The following is a 17,935-nucleotide window of genomic DNA, read 5'->3' on the forward strand; positions in this document are numbered from 1 at the left end:
CTATGGAGAGGTTAGGATTGGCTGGGTAGGATTATGCTGTCTGTCTGGGCGCATCATTGTTGTGGCTGAAGTGATGAACATTGGCTATGTACTTGTATCTCAATGTGCTTGATTCAAAGTAGCCTCAGGGAAGCATTTGGTCAGCTTCTTGAGAAGGGACTATTCTCAGTAAGTGCCCAGTCAAGAAACACTTAACGGACAGTGGACCTTGGGAGACTCCAATTCACATGAGAAGTCTTCCTGGGAATGTTCAAGGTAGCATGTGAGCAATGGCTGCTCTCCCTGTAAAAGAATTGAGTCATGCAGGGACATGTGGCTTGCCCATGTGACTCCAAACGCCATCTTGCTGCTGTGATTTTCCACAGTAAGAACAAAGGGGTGTCCTTCCACACGGCAGAGGATATAAAAGGCCCTGGAAATCCCTCCATTTTATCTTCAATCCTGTTTCTTACCTTTGGAGAGACTTTGCGACACTGAAGCTCTGAACAAAGGACTGAATGACCCATCCCAGCTGGGGACGTTCTCCAGAGACTTGATTTGAACCTGCCATTTATTCCATCACTGTGACATGCCTGAACCAAGAACTTTGCCATCACTGTATATCATTGATTCCATTTAACCAATTTTAGCTCTCATCTATATTTCTTTCTTTCTTTCAATGAGTAAACTTTTAGATTCTAAAGGATTGGCAACAGTGTGATTTGTGGGTAAGATCTGACTTGTATATTGACCTGGGTGTGGGGCTTGGTCCTGGTGGTGATACTGGGGAAGTGGAGTGTCTAAGGGAATTGCTTGTGTGACTTATGGTTAGCCAGTGGGGTGAGACCGAAGTGATCTGTTTGGCTGGTTTGGTGTGCCTTAATAGTAAAGGAAACCCAACCGTGGGCTGTAACTGCCCTGCTCTAAGGAATTTGTCCTGAACTGATACTCTCAGCTGTGTCTCGCCAGAGGCTGCATCGTTACCCAGGTTCCCTGTGCAGCCTCATCTCTTCCCTTTGTAGTGCCGCATGCTGGTGCGCTCTTCAATGACACGATCGCGTTCTATCTCCGTGGGCCCCTGCCTGGTTCACTGCGCTGTGGGGACAGTGTGGGGGTGTCTTCTGTTCAGTCCTACATGGGTTCTTACTCTCTGCTCCTCATTGCAGTGTCTGAGCGCTTTCCAGCTGTGCATTAAGTACTGTGACTCACACCTGTCACATGTTTGGTTTCTCCTCTCCCAGAGGGAGAAGCGTCTTTCCGTAGGGTTTTTTAAATATACATTTTGTTTTGTTTCAGAAGGTGGAGGATGTAAAGGGGGGAAGGCCGGTGGCTAGTTGCCATTTCCTTCTCACTAATATGGAGGAGCTGGCTGTGAACCTGAAGGTGGAAGGCAACTTGGGTGAAAGTGACTACACAGCGATAAAGAGTTTGTGATCCTAGGGGAAGGAAGCAGGGGGAGCAGCAGCATAAAGACAATACATTTAAAAAGCCGATTTCAACAAACTCAGGGAATCGTTTGCCTGGTTCTCTGCCCTCGATCGGTAGGGGGGACTGTCCCATCATTGAGGGGTGAGGGGGGAACAGCCAGCACCCTAGGGCCACATCTAGAGCAATTTATTTAAAGGGGATGCAAAGCCGCAGTTGCTTTTTGTTGGGGGGTGTCGGTGCCTGAGGCCTGGGCTTGCGAGGGTTAACGGGCCCTGACCAGCTCCCAGCTGAGAGCCCCTTGCTGGAGATGCATAAAGGGCTCCTTAAAGGCACAAATCCCATCATGTCCCGTGTGCTCCCCAGCCCCGGTCATCCGAGGCTCTCAGAGCAGCCTGAGGCCTTGCCAGCCGAATGCATTCTCCCCAGAGTGAGGCAGGCTGGCCGGGGGTGGGGCCTCACCATAGCCTGCTGTGTTTCCTGGCCCAGCTCTTTCTGATTCCTCACGCTCCCTTTAGGTTTCATTTCTCTGGGTTTCAGCTTCCTGATCTCTGTGCAAAGAGCTGGCAGGTGCCCAGGACAGGGAGCGGGGACAGCAGGAGAGACGTCACCCACCCTTCCCCTCTGAACATCCCACTCCCCACACCCTCCTCCTGCGAACACTTGCACGACTCACATGCATGCCCCTGTGAACATATTCCCCTCCCAACCCCACACACCCACACACACAGCCACCCACTGCTGTGCTGGGGCTGATCCTGGCTCTGTGGGGCCCCGCAGAGGGTTGCAGGGGTTGGGTGGCATAGAAGCAGGGCTGCGACTGCCCCTCATGCCTGGTCTCTGTGCAGGGTTGAGTGACTGGGGTGCCCAGCTGGTGGGAGGGAGCCGCGTTCCCCATGGGCTGTTAACCCTCTGAATCCCTTCCTGTTGTCAGCTCCCAGTGGCTATGTGAGCAGGGAATGACTGAGATCTCCTCTAACATCTAGTGATGGGCTAGGGGAAAACGACTTCTGTATTTACATGAGTACATAAAAGGTTGTTACAAGGAGGTGGGAGAAAAATTGTTTTTCTTAACCTCTGAGGACAGGAGAAGAAGCAGTGGGCTTAAATTGCAGCCAGGGAGGTTTAGGTTGGACATAAACTTCCTAGCTGTCAGGGTGGTTAAGCACTGGAATAAATTGGCTAGGGAGGTTGTGGACTCTCCATCATTGGGGATTTTTAAGAGCCGGTTAAACGCCTGCCAGGGATGGTCTAGACTCTAGATCATACCTAGCCCTGCCTTGAGTGCAGGGGACTGGGCTAGATGACCTCTCGAGGTCCCTTCCAGTCCTACGATTCTATGAACTCACCTTCTCTGCCTCGATATCCAGCAGACAGAGCTGCCGTGCCAAAGGGAGCAGTGTTGGCTGCTGGTGGGTTACAAATCACTTTACTATTGAATGCAGGGGAATGACAGGTTGTTACCTTGTTGTATGAGTAAAGGGCAGCAGAAGTGGGCTGAGCCTGTCCTGATGCAGGCCGTCACCCTCCAGTGAAGTGCTCTCGTGAAGCAGGGTGTAGGCAGCGTCTCTGGAGACCCGTGGTGCTGGAGCCAGCTCTTGTCAGTGCAGGCAGCTGAGGCATTGGGTCCCCAGGGCATTCCCCTGGGCAGCTCTCCCACTCCTGTCTGGCCGGGGCACGGGGAGCCTGGGACTCCACAGCCACAGGGGAGTTCCCAACCCACCTTCCCCAGGGTGGGCTTTGCTGAAGGGCCGCACTCGCTGTTTACAGTTGCTGTAACTACAGGGTTTGGCAGCTCCCTGGCACGGTGAGTCGCTCCTGCCCAGAGCACAAGACTAGGAGCAACGTCCGGGTCAAATTGTCGTACAGACATCCACCTTTTACCAAAAAAGCCAAAGAAACAACAAAAAAGATAAGAACGTTCAAAGCAGCTTATTTGTGTTTCTATTGCATTTGGGTCTAGTAAACAATAGAGACACCTGTACATTGTTTTTATTCTTGAGTCTGCAAAATACAAATCCTACATTTAGATAAATTACAATGGCATGGATGTGTCCATGTGCATATTTGTTTGTTTTTCCTAAAGTTAATTAAGTCTTTTAGGAAAAATTGTCAGAGCGGCCACCAGCAAGAGTTGGTGATGAGCTCTAGCGGCCGAGCCATCGACCTGGTGCGGGACGGTGGTGCAGGGAAAGAGAGCGCCCGAGCAGTGAGGTTTCCCGCTACTCACCGAGCGCTGGGTTCAGTGGTGGGACCTGAGAACGTGGCATCGCAGAGAGCGGCGGGTGGTGGCAGAGAAGCAGCAGCAGCGCCGGGGTGACCGATGGTGGCAGAGGGAAGGGTGGCAGCAGGGTCCGTTGTGCTCAATGCACGTCCTGGGTGGGGGTGGGAGGGAACCCACATGAAGGCCCCTCTGAGCTCTGGGTCTTTGCTGACCAAGGATGGCCAACTGTGAGTGGGGTGCAGTGGAGGGAGAGGGGAGCGATCTGCTAATGGGGCATTCATTCCTCAGACTTTCCCACCAGCAGCTGGGAAACTGAGGCAAAAGACACTGCCCTGTGTTAAAGGGGGAAAGGACTGAAAGGCAAAGGAGGAGTGTGTGTGTGTGATAAGAAAAGAGATCCTTATGCTTTCAGTCTCCCTAGGTTCGGCCTCCCTGTCCAGCATCTGTCATCTGGTAGGATCCCTTCTCCTGCAAAGAGGACCCCTCCCACCCTAAATAATGAGGAGTCAATCAGTAAAGGTAAAATCAAATAAAGTGTATTGAAGGGTTTATAACAAAGAGTGGGACAAATAAGAAGGGGAATAAAGAGCAAAATTGCGCAATACAGTGATTACCCCCAAACTCAACCCTACAAAACAGATATAAAATCCGTCTTGGCAGATCAAAGCGACAGCAGGTGCTTGGGACCTCAATCCTCTGGCTAACGGCAAGGCTTTGGAGAGGAGCTCCAAGGAGTCCCTTGATGTTCCTTCGGGGCCCCAGGAAAACAGAAGAAATGGTACGCTCAGGAGCACAGCGATGGACGATGACAAAGGTAAGTGCTGTTTCTTCTCCTCTCTTCTCTTTAGAGGTGAGGAAGCTGTAGGAGGAAAATCCCTAGGATGGATAGATGTCTGCAGGTAAGACCCATGACCCGTGACCCGTGACCGTCCCTGGCTGCCACTCAGTTGGACAGCCCTGAGGCCATGTTCGGGCCAGCTTTTTATACACTTGCCTGGGAAACCCCTTAGAAAAGGCGGGAAGCCCCTTCTGGGAAACCCCTTAGGAAAACCAGTTCTGACTGGAAGTTGTTTACAACTCCAGGAGAAATAAAAGAGCGGGAAAATGGACCTATAGCTCACGTGGGCATAAAATTCCATTTTGAAACCAACATGGATTCCTGTAGTCACAAAACATACGAAAATGAACCCACCTAACAAAAGTGTGCTGTGGGGTTGGCTTGGCTTATGATCACATGTGTTTGAATGTGGTTGTGATGTTTTCCCAAACTAATGCTGGGTTCCCTTTCCCTTTTAATAGCAGTTCTCTTTTGTAAATCACAGACTCAGTGCCTGTGAGTGGGGACGTATTGTCTCTTGGAGGCACCCGGGACGGTGTTAAGTTTTCCCAGATTACTGCGGTGGGGGGGCTCGAGCCAGTTCTGCACACACAGTGGTGCAGAATTCCCCCAGGAATAGTAACATAACCCAGTCACTGTCCAACACTGACCAGTTGGAAAAAGGTCCAAGGGGTGGTATTCACGGACCTCAGCCTGCTGAGTACTGTGGCAAATGCTTCCAGCTCTGGTGGGGCCTGATGTTTACACAACTGCTAGAAACGTCCCTGCTTTGTGTGTCTGAGTGGAGATAAGACCAGGAGGAGATGGGTGGGCCAGAAGAGAGAAGAAACTCTGGTTATTGCAGATATCTAGAGGGAGACGAAGTCCTGTCCCTTATCCAAAAGGCCAGGCCCATCCTGCCTCCCTCTGAGGGTCCCCTTCCTCTCCTCCACTGAGATCTGGGCAGTTCAGGACACAGTCAGAGGGGGCTGGATGGACGCCTCTATGCAGGGCCAGGATTGGGACAGAGGAGACACACACAGAACTGCATGCTCAGGAGAGTTTATTCTTGTTGTGGGCTGCAGCCACTGAGGGGAAGGGGCAGGAGTGTAACTAGAACAGACACACTTCGGGGAAGAGAGTTTGCAGCTGGGGAAGTGAGATCTGGTCTCTCAGGGAGGGCGGGGACTGTCTCTTGATGCAGCAAAGGCATCGGAAAGTCTGGGACCTTGTCTGATCATGCCCAAGGAGCCCAGTTCTTTTGCATCCCAGGCACTGAGCTCCCCCTTTAGGCGCAGGCGAGCGACTCTCCTCGCTAGGGTCGATACTTGCAAACATAGCCGTTTTTCATATGACAGTCTTTATCATTCCAGTTCTTAAAATCTAGACGGCAAAACCAATCAGTGGGGCAATGGAAGGGCGAGTGGGGCCATTCCTGCCCTTACAGTGATGTCCCTCCTCATTGCACACTGCTGAGAGAAGACCCCAGCTCCTGTGCATGAGGCTGCAAGGATGAGGAGGCTGGAGATGAAGGCCCATGTGCCTCAGACAGGGACAGGCTCCGTTGTTCCATGAGGGACGCTGTGTCCAGCAAAACTATCTGCCCTCACCAGCGTCTTCAGCCCTGGCTCTGAGCCCTTTAATTTCAGCCTTTCGCTTGGGCCTCCAAATGAAATTTGTCCCCTTCTTGGGGATACCACTTTGCTGGTGGGGGAACCTGGGCCCAAAGACTAGCCCAGGTTCTGACCCAGGGACACTCTGCACAGCAGCCGTGCGCCACTCACTGCAATTCGTTGCTGCTACTTCCCTGCCCCCCTCATAGCTCAGGGTTAAAATTCTCAGAGCTTCTCTCTTCCCAGCTTCAGCAAATGCGGCTAGAACGAAACTCGGGTTGTCCCCAGAGTTGCTCTGGCCAGAGAGGAGTGTGAGTGCCCCTGTGGTCCCAGCCAGACACTGCCCTGTTAGCACCCGCAGCTCCTGTCACCTGAGCCTGCTGGGCTCTGATTGGCTGCTTCCATGGGGCCGCTCTCGGCAGCCCTTTGCTGCTCTTTTCCTGGGGCAGGATGTGATAGGACCACGGGGCCTCCAGTAGGGGCCACAAAGGCCTGGTGCAGCCTGTCTCACGCGCTCATGAGCCATGGGGCCCCACTTTCAAGAAGGGGTGCCAGATCCAGAGTCTAGGACCAGGGAGTGAGCCTAGAGGTCAAAGAAGCAGGCAGTGCTAAGGCCTGTCCAGAATCCAGGGAGATCGGCACCGACTCCGTGGGTGCTCAGCAGCTGCTGGCAGCCCTGTGGATCAGCTCCTTTCCCCACCCCCCCACCCACTAGCAGGTGCTGCCAATCAGCCCCTCCTGCACGCCGCGATCAGCTGTTCAGCCACATGCAGGAGGTGCTGGGGTGAGGGGGAGGAGCGGAGGCAGGAAGAGGTGGGGTAGGCGTGGTGGCTTGGGGAAGGGCTGGAGTGGGCGTGGGGCCTGGGGCGGGGAAGGGGTTGAGCCCGCCCCCCGGGGAACTCAGGAAGTCGGCACCTCTGCCGAGGGATATCAGAAATACACCCATCCAGTTCTGGGAGCCAGTCCCAGCAGCCTGGTAAGCGTCCAGCACAGGTGACCTCAACCACGGCGGGGAGAACTGGCCTAACAGTGGCAGCCACCCTGGAGGGCTGTACCAATGGAGCGAAAGCAGCTCCGTGTTTGTGTGTAGACAAGCCCTTAGCAACAGACTGAAAACGTAGTAAAGTGTCACAAGGCCTGATTCTCATTTACTTCTCACTGACACCGCTCTGGCACTTCTGAAACGTCAGCCTTGGCTCTTAAGTACATAAGAACGGCCATACTCAGTCAGACCAATGGTCCATCTAGCCCAGTCTCCCGTCTTCTGACAGCGGCCACCGCCAGGTGCTTCAGAGGGAATGAGCAGAACAGGTCATCATCAAGTGATCCATCCCCTGTCGCCCATTCCCAGTTTCTGGCAAACAGAGGCTAGGGACACCATCCCTGCCCATCCTGGCTAATAGCCACTGATGGTCCTATCCTCCAGGAACTTCTCTAGTTCTTTTTTGAACCCTGTTATAGTCTTGGCGTTGACAACAAAGAGATTCACAGGTTGACTGTACGTTGGGTGAAGAAATATTTCCTTTTGTTTGTTTTAAACCTGCTGCCTATTCATTTCATTTGGCGACCCCTAGTTCTTGGGTTATGAGACGGAGTAAATAACACTTCCTTATTTACTTTCTCCACACTAGTCATGATTTTATAGACCTCTATCATTTCCCCTCTTAGTCATCTCTTTTCCAAGCTGAAAAGTCCCAGTCTTATTAATCCCTCCCCATATGGAAGCCGTTCCATACCCCTAGTCATTTTTGTTGCCCTTTTCTGAAACTTTTCCAATTCCAATATATCTTTTTTGAGATGGGGGAACCACATCTGCATGCAGTATTCAAGATGTGGGCATACCATGGATTTAAAGAGAGGCAATAAAGTATTTTGTGTCTTCTTATCTATCCTTCTCCTAACGATTCCCAACATTCTGTTCGCTTTTTTTGACTGTCGCTGCACACTGAGTGGATGTTTTCAGAGAACTCTCCACAATGACTCCAAGATCTTTCTTGAATGGTAACAGCTAATTTAGACCCCATCATTTTCTATGTATAGTTGGGATTATGTTTTCCAATGTGCATTACTTTTCATTTATCAACATTGAATTTCATCTGCCATTTTGTTGCCCAGTCACCCAGTTTTGTGAGATCTCTTTGTGAGAGGACCTTCCCTCTTATCCCATGACAGGTTACTTTGCTTAAGAGCCTTTGGTGAGGGACCTTGCCAAAGGCTTTCTGAAAATTTAAATACATGTTGACACTTTCCCAGCAAATCATGTTCATCAATGTGTCTGATAATTCTGTTCTTTCCTATAGTTAGTTTCAACCAGTTTGCCTGGTACTGAAGTCAGGTTTACCGGCCTGTAATTGCCAGAATCACTTCTGGAGCCTTTAAAAAAAACAGCCTCACATTCGCTGTCATCCAGTCATCTGGTAAAGAAGTCGATTTAAATGATCGGTTACAGACGACAGTTAGTAGTTCTGCAATGTCGCATTTGAGTTCCTTCAGAACTCTTGGGTGATGCCATCTGGTCCTGGTGACTTATAATGGTTTAGTTTATCAATTTCTTCCAAACCCTCCTGTAATGACACCTCAATGTGGGACAGTTCGTGTTCTGTTAGTGACTGTCCTGGTGCTTTACTGTGAGCTCGACACGCCTGTAGGGTCCTATGTGTGCTTCCCACCCCGATGCAATCTAGAGGCAGGAGAAGCAATGTTTCAACACAAAGAGACTGATTTATTTCTGTTTTCTCTGTAACTTATGTTTTTACTTCATTTACAATAATTCAGATCCATGACAAGCTGGGGAAACTGGTGCCATGTAAATGTGAGTCATGGTCAGGGTGAGGTGCGGAAAGCAAAGATGTGTCTATATAATTATTCCCATTACAGGCACTCATCTATGCAAATACAAAAACTCAATGCTGTTAGAAGAAACTCCACACCTATTTGCTGCGTGGATGTTGGAAGGCCGCAGAGCTGGAGGATAGGTTTGCGTAGAGACAAGGATGGTCGCACCGTCCCCTCTGAGTAGAAACAGCTGCTCAGTATCAGAAGCTAAACTGTCCTCTGCGGTGATACTTACAAGACACTTGACAATGGCTGGGTAGCTGGTGGGCTGAGGCCACTGTCCATTTTGCTGACCAGTATTGTCTCCCTGTGCTCCCCTGTCCGTCTGCTGGTTCGCTCCTGTTGTCCCTTGTTGCAGACTGTAGACTCTTTGGAGCCAGACACAATGGGGTCCTGGTCCATGTCTGGGCTCCTAGGCGTGACCACAAGACAGGTAGCTAATAATAATTAGCAGCAGCAGCATGTGCCATAGTCTGAATCATTTGCAACACGAATGTCATTGTTACACAGGTGGGGAAAGTGACTCACTTCAGAAGGAGGTCTTGGTGTGTCCAGGGAAGGGAAAGGATCCCCCATTTTCTCCACATCTCCAGTCTCCTGCTCTGTTGTTGCCACGAGTGGACTTCCTCCTTTATTCAAGAGAATGACTTTCAGTCTCGTGAATGAAGTCACGTATGGCCTCAGCCTCAGTGGTCTGGGAGTTCTGCTGGAATATTTCTGCCACCTTTTCCAACTTCCTTTTCAGTTGTTGCCTCTCCGGGTAGTTGTCTGGAATGGCGAAACCTGCTTTGTACATCTCAGCTGCTTTCTGCACACTGTTCTTCTTGTAGAAGAGGAAATTTCCCCAGTGAAGGCAGACTGCCTGCTGACACTTCTTGCTGAGGCTGGGCATTGCACTCACGAGATTGAGATAAATCTCTTCTTGGTAGTGAGGTGTGTTTTCTCCATACATTTCAGCTAAAGCCAGCCTTGAAAACACAGAGGCTGGATCTTTCTGCACAGCCTTTTTGAAGGCCTCAATAGCTGCTGCCAATATTTCTTCTCTTCTGCTGGATTTGGCCCCCCACAACTGCATCTTGTAGCAGATGCCAAGGTCATAGTGAAGGAGATGGTAATTGGGGTTCAGAGAGATTGCTCGCTCTAGAATAGAAATTTTTTTTTCTACGAATTCCCGTTCAAAGAACTTGGCTGCACGTCTCAGGACCTCAGGGTCCAGGCTATTCTGAACAACATCTTCTAAGAGGGCTTCTGCTTGCTGTCTATCCGATTCCTTAAGGATCTCGGCTAAATACACCTTAGCTTCATAGTTTTGCGGCTGTTCAGGGATAATGTCTTCCAACTTCTCTCTGGCTTCATTCCAAGACGTAGAATTGTATGAGTGATCCCATGATGCAAAGGCTGCGATTGCCAACCCAGCAAGAAATTCCCCATTCGCTTCGTCTTCTCCTAATGCCATTTTGAAACACTCTGTGGCTTCTTTGCCATTGCGGAAGCCTGCTGCCAGGAGAGACCAGCCTTTCTGTGCATGTATCTCAGGGATCTGAGCTGCATGTGGAGAGCGGCTCTTCAGGGAGCTGCAGATCTTTCTAACCTTGTCCAGGTAAAGTTCAACCAAATCATAGTGGGCCAAGTGATAATAGATCCAGGCGAAGTTTCCGTAAATGACCAGGACCTGCCGGGGGAAGTTATCTAGGTGATCTCTTTGCAGAATCTTTTCGGCTTCTCTAAGGCTTTGCAGAGCATCTTCATATTGCCCTTGCAGGTGGCAGAGATAAGCCTGCATGGCAAGGAGCGTGGTCTGGTTCTGGTAGTGAGTGTGGGCAATCCTGAGAGCCAGAGTTTGGAGGAGATGAACTGCATCTACCTGGTCTCTGATTTCAAAGTTCCAGGTGAAGTGGCACTGGAGGGCCTGCAGCTTCTCCTTCAGACGCAGGGTGCTGCAAAGAGAGGGAAAAATGAGACTCCATTTGGGCTGAATGAATTTCCACTATATGCTACAATCCTGGGGCAGTGATTACAGAGTGACAGGGCTTCTTTCCGGTTAAAAGCAAATTGCTAAGTGGCAACAAAGAACTAAGCCTGGATTTCAGTGTCTGATGTCCTCACTCTCCCATGCATGGGACCAGTATGAATGGGTTGAATCTAACCTTTGTGAAATCCTCTTAGTACTTCCTGTGTCCTAGAAAGCAACACTGCCAAACCCCATGACTCATTGCAATAGATGCAGCCTGTGGTATTTGTTATGTCACAGAAAGCTCCCCGCTTGGTAACGTCAGGAGAATTTCTCAGGGGGTGTCAAGGTTCCTCCCCCCCTCTGAATGCTAGGGTACAGATGTGGGGACCTGCATGAAAACCTCCTAAGCTTATCTTTACCAGCGTAGGTCAAAAACTTCCCCAAGGTCCAAAATATTCCACCATTTGCCTTGGATTGGCCGCTACCACCACCAAACAAATACTGGTTACTGGGGAAGAGCTGTTTGGAAACGTCTTTCCCCCCAAAATACTTCCCAAAACCTTGCACCCCACTTCCTGGACAAGGTTTAGTAAAAAGCCTCAACAATTTGCCTAGGTGACTACAGACCTAGACCATTGGATCTTAAGAACAATGAACAATCCTCCCAACACTTGCACCCCCCCCTTTCCTGGGAAATGTTGGAAATTAGGTGACCACAGACCCAAACCCTTGGATCTGAGAACAATGAAAAAGCATTCAGTTTTCTTACAAGAAGACTTTTAATAGAAATAGGAGTAAATAGAAGTAAAGAAATCCCCTCTGTAAAATCAGGATGGTAGATACCTTACAGGGTAATTAGATTCAAAAGATAGAGAATCCCTCTAGGCAAAACCTTAAGTTACAAAAAAGATACACAGACAGAAATAGTTATTCTATTCAGCACAATTCTTTTCTCAGCCATTTAAAGAAATCATAATCTAACACATACCTAGCTAGATTACTTATTAAAAGTTCTAAGACTCCATTCCTGGTCTATCCCCGGCAAAAGCAGCATATAGACAGACAGAGACCCTTTGCTTCTCTCCCTCCTCCCAGCTTTTGAAAGTATCTTGTCTCCTCATTGGCCATGTTGGTCAGGTGCCAGCGAGGTTACCTTTAGCTTCTTAACCCTTTACAGGTGAGAGGAAAAAGAAAAGGAGTACTTGTGGCACCTTAGAGACTAACCAGTTTATTTGAGCATGAGCTTTCGTGAGCTACAGCTCACTTCATCGGATGCATAGCATATCGTGGAAACTGCAGAAGACATTATATACACACAGAGACCATGAAACAAAACTTCCTCCCACCCCACTCTCCTGCTGGTAACAGCTTATCTAAAGTGATCATCAAGGAGGGCCATTTCCAGCACAAATCCAGGTTTTCTCACCCTTCCCCCCCCCCCCCACAGACACACATTCAAACTCACTCTCCTGCTGGTAATAGCCCATCCCTCTTTGAAACCTCTCTTTATAATGCGCATGATAATCAAGGTGGGTCATTTCCAGCACTAATCCAGGTTTTCTCACCCCCCCCCCACACACCCCCCTCCAAAAACCACACACACAAACTCACTCTCCTGCTGGCAATAGCTCATCTTACAATGTGCACAGCAATAACCCAAGTTTAACCAGAACGTCTTGGGGGGGGTTTGTAGGAAAAAAACAAGGGGAGATAGGCTACCTTGCATAATGACTTAGCCACTCCCAGTCTCTATTCAAGCCCAAATTAATAGTATCCAATTTGCAAATGAATTCCAATTCAGCAGTTTCCTGGCATTGTGTTCTGCATGGCTGAGGTTATGGTAACAATGCCATCCACAGCCTCAGAAACAACTCTGACATCATAATCAAAAAGGCTGACAAAGGAGGTGCTGTTGTCATCATGAATAGGTCGGAATATGAACAAGAGGCTGCTCGGCAGCTCTCCAACACCACTTTCTACAAGCCATTACCCTCTGATCCCACTGAGAGTTACCAAAAGCATCTACAGCATTTGCTCAAGAAACTTCCTGAAAAAGCACAAGATCAAATCCGCACAGACACACCCCTGGAACCCCGACCTGGGATATTCTATCTACTACTCAAGATCCATAAACCTGGAAATCCTGGGCGCCCCATCATCTCAGGCATTGGCACCCTGACAGCAGGATTGTCCGGCTATGTAGACTCACTCCTCAGGCCCTACGCTACCAGCACTCCCAGCTACCTTCGAGACACCACTGACTTCCTGAGGAAACTACAATCCATTGGTGATCTTCCTGATAACACCATCCTGGCCACTATGGATGTAGAAGCCCTCTACACCAACATTCCACACAAAGATGGACTACAAGCCATCAAGAACACTATCCCCGATAATGTCACGGCTAACCTGGTGGCTGAACTTTGTGACTTTGTCCTTACCCATAACTATTTTACATTTGGGGACAATGTATACCTTCAGATCAGCGGCACTGCTATGGGTACCCGCATGGCCCCACAGTAGGCCAACATTTTTATGGCTGATTTAGAACAACGCTTCCTCAGCTCTCGTCCCCTAACGCCCCTACTTTACTTGCGCTATATTGATGACATCTTCATCATCTGGACCCATGGAAAAGAAGCCCTTGAGGAATTCCACCATGATTTCAACAATTTCCATCCCACCATCAACCTCAGCCTGGTCCAGTCCACACAAGAGATCCACTTCCTGGACACTACAGTGCTAATAAATGATGGTCACATCAACACCACCCTATACCGGAAACCTACTGACCGCTATTCCTACCTACATGCCTCCAGCTTTCACCCTGACCACACCACACGATCCATCGTCTACAGCCAAGCTCTGCGATACAACCGCATTTGCTCCAACCCCTCAGACAGAGACAAACACCTACAAGATCTCTATCAAGCATTCTTACAACTACAATACCCACCTGCGGAAGTGAAGAAACAGATTGATAGAGCCAGAAGAGTTCCCAGAAGTCACCTACTACAGGACAGGCCTAACAAAGAAAATAACAGAACGCCACTCGCCGTCACCTTCAGCCCCCAACTAAAACCCCTCCAACACATTATTAAGGATCTACAACCTATCCTGAAGGATGACCCAACACTCTCACAAATCTTGGGAGAAAGGCCAGTCCTTGCCTACAGACAGCCCCCCAACCTGAAGCGAATACTCACCAACAACCACATACCACACAACAGAACCACTAACCCAGGAACCTATCCTTGCAACAAAGCCCGTTGCCAACTGTGCCCACATATCTATTCAGGGGACACCATCACAGGGCCTAACAACATCAGCCACACTATCAGAGGCTCGTTCACCTGCACATCCACCAATGTGATATATGCCATCATGTGCCAGCAATGCCCCTCTGCCATGTACATTGGTCAAACTGGACAGTCTCTACGTAAAAGAATAAATGGACACAAATCAGATGTTAAGAATTATAACATTCATAAACCAGTCGGAGAACACTTCAATCTCTCTGGTCACGCAATCACAGACATGAGGGTCGCTATCTTAAAGCAAAAAAACTTCAAATCCAGACTCCAGCGAGAAACTGCTGAATTGGAATTCATTTGCAAATTGGATACTATTAATTTGGGCTTGAATAGAGACTGGGAGTGGCTAAGTCATTATGCAAGGTAGCCTATCTCCCCTTGTTTTTTTCCTACAACCCCCCCCCCCAAGACGTTCTGGTTAAACTTGGATTATTGCTGTGCACATTGTAAGATGAGCTATTGCCAGCAGGAGAGTGAGTTTGTGTGTGTGGTTTTTGGAGGGGGGTGTGTGTGGGGGGGAGGGGTGAGAAAACCTGGATTAGTGCTGGAAATGACCCACCTTGATTATCATGCGCATTATAAAGAGAGGTTTCAAAGAGGGATGGGCTATTACCAGCAGGAGAGTGAGTTTGTATGTGTGTCTGTGGGGGGGGGGGGGGGGGAAGGGTGAGAAAACCTGGATTTGTGCTGGAAATGGCCCTCCTTGATGATCACTTTAGATAAGCTGTTACCAGCAGGAGAGTGGGGTGGGAGGAAGTTTTGTTTCATGGTCTCTGTGTGCATATAATGTCTTCTGCAGTTTCCACGATATGCTATGCATCCGATGAAGTGAGCTGTAGCTCACGAAAGCTCATGCTCAAATAAACTGGTTAGTCTCTAAGGTGCCACAAGTACTCCTTTTCTTTTTTCTTTTTACGAATACAGACTAACACGGCTGTTACTCTGAAACCTGTCAGGTGAGAGGAGTTTTCCTCCGGCGAGGAGGGATTTTAAAGGGGTTTACCCTTCCCTTTATATTTATGACAGGTGGAAATAACAATGTACAACGTTTGTTCAAAATGTGTTTACCTGTTTGAATGCTCCTCCAGCACCAGAGCTGCTAAGTGAGAGTATTTAGAAGTGATTATTTTGTTGTGCAGTTCACCTTTAGGGCCGAAGCTAGCTATTAACTGGAATATTTGATGCGTGTTATTCCAAGCCAAAATGTACATCGTGATGTCACAAAACGGAGCCCACAAAACAAAGGGATTTCCAATGTAAGAACTTGGTGAATGTGGAGCTAAGGTTGCAAATGCAGTCTGGATCAATAATGTAAGGTATGGGGGTTAACCTTAATAGAAATGTAACTTTTAAGGAGCTGACATCTAGAAAACTGAATCTTCAGGGAGCGCTTAAACCCCCTCAAACATTGGAAATCATCTGGCTGTCCACTGGGGTCATTTATGTCCTGGGATACGTATATGTGTGTGTGGAGAGAGAGTCTCGCACTGACTTCAACGGGGGCCATTTATCCAAGGAGACAGGAAGGGCCTGACTCTCATTTACACAAAGGCTAGTTCCCAGCACGCTGGCAGCGTAAAGCGAGTGTAAATGGAAAGGCCCCTTTGCACGGCCAGGGTGCTGTGAAATGGCCGCAGGGTGTGTCTACCCTGCAGTGAGAGGTGGGACCGTAGCATGGGCTGCCCTACCCGCACTAGCTGTAACCTAGATATCACAGCTGAAGACAGCAGTGACACTTGGCGGTGCAGGACCTGCAAGCCCATCTGGCCCCCAGGTACGTACTTGTGTTTCTAGGCCACATCCGGATCTGTGCCACTGCGGCTTCACTGCTCGGTTTAGTCCCACTAGCTAGATTAAAGCTCGCATGGGGATGCCTACCTGAGCTAGACACACCTGCGACTGCACTGTAGCCATAACCTTAGTATCAATGGGAACGGGGCCCACTCTAGTCAGCAGGCAGGAGAGAAATGTAATGGGGAGATGCTGAGGGTCGGCAGAATGTAAATATTCTGTCTCTGGCCATTTAACTGAGACAATGGAGGCCTGTTACACCCCTCCCCCTGCTGTGCATCCTGCATGCAGATGTGGTTGCCCCATCTCAAAACAGATATATTGGAATTGGAAAAGGTTTAGAAAAGGGCAACAAAAATGATTAGGGGTATGGAACGGCTTCCATGTTAGGAGAGATTAATAAGACTGGGATTGCTCATCTTGGAAAAGAGACGACTAAGGGGGGATATGATTGAGGTCTATACAGTCATGACTGGTGTGGAGAAAGTAAATAAGGAAGTGTTTTTGGGAACCTGAAATATGGTCACCCTGGAACAAGCACCACACTGAACAATAGAACACCCCCCCCCCGTCTTGTTAGACTCACAGGACTCCCCCCCCCTTTGCCTTGCTAGACACACAGCCTTCCCCCCCTCCCCCCCTCTCCAGCTGTCCCTGCGCTCTGGTCTGGTGCCGGTGCCCTGCGCTCAGGGTGGTGCTGGGGGCGCAGTGGGGTTACGTGGTCTCAGCTCCAGGCTGAGCGTTCACAAGAGCCCCCCCGCCCCCTTGCAAGCAGCTGGTTCCCCTCCCAGCAGCCTCCCCTGCGCTGTAGCTCCGGGCTCCTGCTGCTGCTGCCTTTTCTCTCTGCATCTCCTGGGCTGGTCCCGTCCCTCCCTCCAGCTGTCCCTTGGCTCCAGCTCCCCAGGGATCAGAGTTAATCTCTCCGCCCCCCCGCCCCACACCAGCAGCCAGGTTTCCTGAGCTGTAGCTCAGGAAAGCTTATGCTCAAATAAATTGGTTCGTTTCTAAGGTGCCACAAGTCCTCCTTTTCTCTTTGTGAATACAGACTAACAGGGCTGCTCCTCTGAAACGCAACGGAGAGGGGGCACAGGGCTGGGGGGGGCACTCTCTTACCGGCTCCTCCGTTGATGCGGAGCGAAGCCGGAGTGACAGCTGGCCAGAGGGGGAGTTCTCCGTGAAGGTACAGCGAGGGGAGCTCGCAGGGGAGGTGTCAACAGTGACCTGCACTAGCCCTGAGAGGCACCAGCCTGGAGAGTCAACAGGACGCAGAATCACCCCAGAGTGACCGCGCCCCAGAGATTTAAAAGCCGGAGATTTACAGCCCAGAAATGCGCAGAGGGGGGTGGCAAGCTGTCTGACTTTAGCCCTCGCTGGAAATGTCCCCCCCGCCCAGCGACCCCAATGCTCCTACCTCATTGCGATCCGCTGAGTCCCAGGCAGGGGAGGTGACGGCTCCTTTCACTGCCCCGGGTTTCTTCCCACGGTGTGGAAGTGCCCGGTTCAGGGAGAGACCCGAGTTCTGCCCGGGCAGGACGGACTGTGGCCGCCCGGGCGATGCTGCCCTTCATACGCAGGGCGGGTTGCTCGCTGGGGATCTCGCTGGTTTGGCTGGGGAGCTGCCTTTCCCCAGGAAGCGAGAGTGAGCAGGAGAAAAGGAAACTGAAACTTAACTTTAAATTCCACTTGTCATCTTCAGCGTCCGCTCAGCCCGAGTCGCCACCTGCAGCTCCATGGGTGACATGGGGCTAGTTATGGGGTGTGTGTGTGTGTGTGTGTGTGTGCGCACACACGCGCTTGCACACGTACAATCCTGGCCTGGGCTTCCCAGCACACAGACGGGGTCACTCACCATCACCACGCCGCGGCGCGCTCCCCGCTACGCCCCCAACCAGCTCCACAGCCCCCTGCCCCGAACCGGTTGCCCGTGTCCCGGCCCCGGCCAGCCCTTCCCCACCACCGAGGGGTGTTCGTATCGCCCTCATG

General features: G+C 50.2%; 1 protein-coding gene across 1 annotated transcript; it reads right to left on the minus strand.

Moving 5' to 3' along the window:
• Positions 1-8,578: 8,578 nt before the first annotated feature.
• LOC141991924 (interferon-induced protein with tetratricopeptide repeats 2-like) lies at positions 8,579-17,368 on the minus strand. The gene is made up of 2 exons (XM_074960417.1): positions 17,364-17,368; positions 8,579-10,830 (listed from the first exon to the last, which is right to left on the minus strand). Exons 1-2 carry the CDS (start codon positions 17,366-17,368, stop codon positions 9,525-9,527), a joined length of 1,311 nt encoding a protein of 436 aa, XP_074816518.1. The 3' UTR covers positions 8,579-9,524.
• Between the last annotated feature and the right edge of the window lie 567 nt (positions 17,369-17,935).

The sequence above is a fragment of the Natator depressus genome, chromosome 1 (genome assembly GCF_965152275.1).
Source record: "Natator depressus isolate rNatDep1 chromosome 1, rNatDep2.hap1, whole genome shotgun sequence".
NCBI classification, from domain to species: domain Eukaryota; kingdom Metazoa; phylum Chordata; order Testudines; family Cheloniidae; genus Natator; species Natator depressus.